Below are 4,993 nucleotides of genomic sequence, written 5' to 3'. Positions count from 1 at the left end.
TACTGAAAGGCTTTCTTTAAGACACTGTTTAGTCATTTCTAAGGTTATAGCAAATCTTTGCAAACGTATATAAATGGAAAAAATGCATTGCATTGTAAACGAAGTGAGTACTTCAGTACTGCAGACATAATTTACATCAGCTTTTAAAGGCACTCAAAAGTTATATCTGAGGCACGTAGTATCAATAGACTGAAGATCAAAGAGGCACGGTGATAAGGCAGTAATAACTTACTTAATAAGGCAATAATGCAATATTATTAAATGATTAAAATCAGTGCAAGCAAGTAACTGAGAGGACGCATTCTGCTCAGTGGCAGGAAAGTTTGAATGAGTTCAATTCAAGCACAGAGGCACTTTTTCGGCGGCAGCTCGCGCAACAGGAGGTGCGCGCGGGGCAGGGAGTCCGGGCTGGAGCAGCGGGGCATCAGGCCTTCCTTCTCTCTCTTCTTCTGCTTCATCCGTCTGTTCTGAAACCAGATCTTCACCTGCGTCTCGCTCAGGCGCAGGTTCCTCGCTATCTCGGCCCTTCTGCACCTGCTGATGTATTTGTTGAAGTGAAACTCTTTCTCCAGCTCGGTCAGCTGCTGGGTGGTGAAGCTTGTGCGCGCAGTAGCGGTTCTGGTTAATTCACACGCCAGTGAGCAACCTGTAACGTGAAGAAGAGACAAAGGAAAGAAAATGGAGGTAAAGTATAGACACGATACACAGGCTATTTAAAAACACCGGACCCAGACAACGAGGTAAGCTTAGAATATCTCATCCAGCATGTTCTCATCTCCATACAAAACTTACTTTGTGTGTCCTTTCTTTTAGCCCTCATCCAGTCGAACGTGTTAATAACTACACCCCTCGTGTCCTGTGAGCGAGACGCGCCCTCTGAACAGTTGCCCTGAGACGCAGTAAAACTTTGGGAACTGATGTAGGCGAGTGGAGTTGTCCCGTTTTGGCTGTGCTCCTGGAAGCAAAAGGACGCGCTGCCTGGGCGCGCGGGGACCATGAACTGTTCGGGCACCTCTGAGTCCTCATCTTCTGTGCAGCACCCCCAGAGTCCAGCACGGCCGATCGCGAAGCCGGGCCAGTGCAGCCCAGCCTCCAGACCCGATGTTAGATGGATGTCAGTATCGTGATCCAGGGGAGTGGGCGCTGCTCTCCCTCGGGGCTCTCCTGTGGACGGCAGAGGCTCAGCCTCGCACTCCTCCTCGCATTCTTTCGCTCTGAAAGTCAGGTCTCCGCCTGAGTAACAGTCTGAGCACGAGGACATTAGGTGCATCTATTAGAGACGGGCAGTTTACAGGGTGAATGATTGCCACTGCCGCTTGTCTTCATGACTTACTGTACTTTGAGGCTCTACATGTAAATAATGGCCACCACTACGGAGGGGCGTGGCCTCTGCCTGCTGGCCAATCAGGAGTACGGACGTGTGGCCTGCCTTCTGGCTGTGAGCAGACCCTGCGCACTGGCTTCAACCGGAGCCCATAACGCGTCCATTTTTGAGGATTAGATATTAAAACTTATGAATATTGAATATTGAATAATGAATATTGTTTTTGGCTTTCCGTGTGTTTTTGTATATTACTTATTGAAATCAACTGTTTTTACTACACATATTGCTACACAATTTGTTTTATTCCTTTATATTTATTTATTCCTCATAAAACAAAGCCCTTGCAGTTCGGAATAAGCCTTTATACAGTTAATGTGAGAGAGAGAAAAACAGTTAATGTAAGCTAAGTCAGCAGAAAGTAACTCCATGCTTTGTTTTGTGTTGTTTTGCTTTGTAAACTGACTCGCTGCCGCTAACCTACTAGGAGCTCTCATGCCCAGGGGGCTCTGTACTATATTAACAGCTCATTAAACGGCCTAGTGAAATTAAACCACACCATTTCTACTCGAACGCACGAGCTGTTTCACTAAAAAGGGGGTTCATGTTTTCCTCACACTGCAGGGAGACGCATTTTACGTGCTTCTGCAACAGGCGTTTGTTTATTGCACTGGCTGCAATCTGATATTTAGATATTTACCAGCCTCACTAGAAATCAGAGATAGTCCTCTGTTAACAAAATTAATAATACCTTATATATTATAAAGCTGCTATACGTCATAGGCAGTGATTGCTCTGCTCCCTGTTTGCTTTGGCTTGTTTGTTGTTGTTGTTTATATGTGGCTCGTTTTGGGTGTAATATGGCCACGCCGCATCTGGCCGTGTCCCCAAGAAACGGCTGTCGAGGAAAATTGTGCCCGATCAGTGATTGATGATCTAAAGCTGCGTCATACTCTCGACAGCTGTAGTAACCGATTCAGCCGCGCACTGTTTTCTGTAACCTTTCTGGCACTGTTTTTCAGTAAGGTGCTACTGGGTTTTGGCTACTTTTTGCATTCTAGCTGTTTAGGCAGCGAAATTTTAGCCAGGCTAGTAAATGTACCACCTGAGTCGACCAGCTTAGCCTACAACAAAGACTTCTGATGAGCTGCTTTGCTGTGCGGTCAGACCATGAGAAAAGGTCTCTGACTGAGAGACATGAACACTGAGAAGAAAACAAGGACTAAAAATGCAAAAATATCAGAAACGATATAGCATAGATCTAGGTTAGCCATCTGAATTAGGCCAATCGATCTGCCATTTCATTTACGTCTGAAAGCCTGCAGTACTTAGCCTGCAGCCCGACCGAAGATGCCTATAATGTGGAACTGTGAGGTCATACTGATTATCCAGTTATTAATATTTTAAGGCCTCATTGTATATATTCTGTTCTTCAGATCCCTGATGCCCTGATGCACAAGGTAGCAGGAAGCTTCAGATAGCCTATTTCAGTTTAACACATTGGAACCCTCCAATAGAAGAGCGGATAGTTTAGTTACTGTAAGGGCAAGTGCAATAGGTTTACATAGTAATGATGTATTTAAATACCATTTTGCAGGAACTGTTTGGAAATAATAAATAATCTTACGCAATAGGCTCAGCATAGGCTTATATATATATATATATATATATATATATATATATATATATATATATATATAAGCTACTAATATAATTAAATAAAACATGGAACAATAATGAGGCCACTTTCAGAACAAGAACATGTGTCGTCTTCTTTTATCATTCACCTCTATAAATGTATAACTGTGTTTATCAGTTTAAGTGAGAAGGTAAAGAAGTCTACATTAAACTGAAGCTCAAAAATAAGTTATACTTCATAGGCCTAACTTCGATTATTAATGTTACAGTCGTTTTCATTTCCATTTTCACGCGCCCACAGTAAACTATCGCGACGCCCATATACATGTTATTTCAAGTTTGGAAAAGCACAGAGCACTAAGATCTCAAATGTCGTCTTTAGACATCTCGTCACATTTTTTTGTGAATCTGCAGCCTGTAGGTTTTAAACAGAGCATGCATTGTAGTCATTTCACTGTCTTTTCTTTAAAAAAACACTTGCCTGTCACAAGTAGCCGCGCTCTCTCCTGATGTCAGAAGGTTAGCTGGGCGATTTTCTGAGCTTGTATTATCCGAGGGAGGGAATTTAGAGCAAATAGCAGAAACGCCAATTCATTATAATGATGGAGGAAAATGGCTGCCATTACTGCGCATCGACCGAAACGTAACCGTGGGAAACGAATAACTCGGGAGAAATGCCCAATTTTAGAATAAACTCCTTACGAAACTCCTTCGTCATTTTAAACGCTTGCTTTCCATTTAAAAGCTTGCTGACTGTTCAGGCTGCTGGCAGTGTTGGTTTGCACAGTAACAGTTGTCTATCACACCGAACTTTACCGTCTAAATGCCTGAGCTTTTTAAATAACGCACTCTTGATTTGTGTTCTAAGCAGTCCGGCATGAGTTGTGAATATAGTTTACCTACCCTCTGCGGAGGAAAGCAGCGCGCCTCTCATCACCAGCATGTAGCTTAGAAATGTCCAGCGCTCTCTCATCCATGCCCTGGTCCTACCGCCAGCATGCTGTCACGTTCCCCTTTTCTCAGCACAAAGTTTGGCCTCTCACAGTTTGAAATGTGTTTCCAGAGTTGGGAATGCAAAAGCTTTGTTCATAAGGAGGTGGAATCAGTGGCGAGGCTGAAAGCGACGAGTTTTTGATTAATGAGCTTTGAAATGCCTCGCTAGGGGGAAGCGGGCAAGCGAGCTATTCAGTTAGAGAAGACTTGCCATGCCTGTAAAGCTAGCAATGCGCAGCAGTGCTTCTGGTCTTAGTACTATTTATTACCATATTATAAGGTGAATTTTTTTGGGGGGAAAACACGAATGTAGAAGTACTTGTGCAGTGGTGTAGTGGTGTTTGAGAGATGATATGTAGTCTAGTGGCCATGACTGGAGATGTTTGACTTCATGTAGAGAAGCATTTGCAAAGCCTCGAGCCTTTAGAAATTGCTGTTGAAATAAAGTGGAAAGCAACCACCAGTGTCTAGTTCCTTGTGTTTTAATGCTTAAAGAACCTGAGTGCATGAGCTTTTTTTAAAGGACCACCTGAATGTCTCTCTACGTGCATTACTAGTGGCTCATTAAACATGACCATAGCACAGAATGGATGGAAATGTACAGTCAAGGTGTTTCATATGAATTATATCAACGTTAACGTGGGATAATATTGATAATATAATGTTAAAATGGACTTTTCATGGGATATCCTTAATATGTTAGTGGTGTTTATGTTAGCCTATTGTTGCTGAAGGGTGAGTCGCGGTGGCGCGCAGGCGCGGGAATTGGATGCTGGTGAAAACCACACAGCCTTCTTTGTTTACTATGGATATCATTTCAAAATGGCGTCTTGCCCCTGTAGGCGATGAGATACTCAGTGTGGGAATGTGCTAATATCACCTGCTATTAGAAAAGCGCGTGTGATCCTCGTCTTTATTCGTATAGATTTATGATTCCAAAACAGATATGAGCTCACTCATTCAATTTAAGCACTTTATTTACAAAATGTATAACACAACAAAATATAACATTTCCATATCGTTACCATTTCATCAATTTGA

The 4,993-nt window shown here is 42.9% G+C and overlaps 1 protein-coding gene across 1 annotated transcript; it reads right to left on the bottom strand.

The window, feature by feature from the left end:
- Window positions 1-280: 280 nt before the first annotated feature.
- LOC118810238 (homeobox protein Hox-B1-like) lies at window positions 281-1,338 on the bottom strand. Its single transcript, XM_036573846.1, has 2 exons — window positions 793-1,338; window positions 281-646 (listed from the first exon to the last, which is right to left on the bottom strand). Exons 1-2 carry the CDS (start codon window positions 1,268-1,270, stop codon window positions 339-341), a joined length of 786 nt encoding a protein of 261 aa, XP_036429739.1. The 5' UTR covers window positions 1,271-1,338; the 3' UTR covers window positions 281-338.
- Between the last annotated feature and the right edge of the window lie 3,655 nt (window positions 1,339-4,993).

The sequence above is a fragment of the Colossoma macropomum genome, unplaced genomic scaffold (assembly GCF_904425465.1).
Source record: "Colossoma macropomum unplaced genomic scaffold, Colossoma_macropomum, whole genome shotgun sequence".
NCBI lineage: Eukaryota > Metazoa > Chordata > Actinopteri > Characiformes > Serrasalmidae > Colossoma > Colossoma macropomum.
This window is presented reverse-complemented; position numbering and strand designations above follow the sequence as displayed.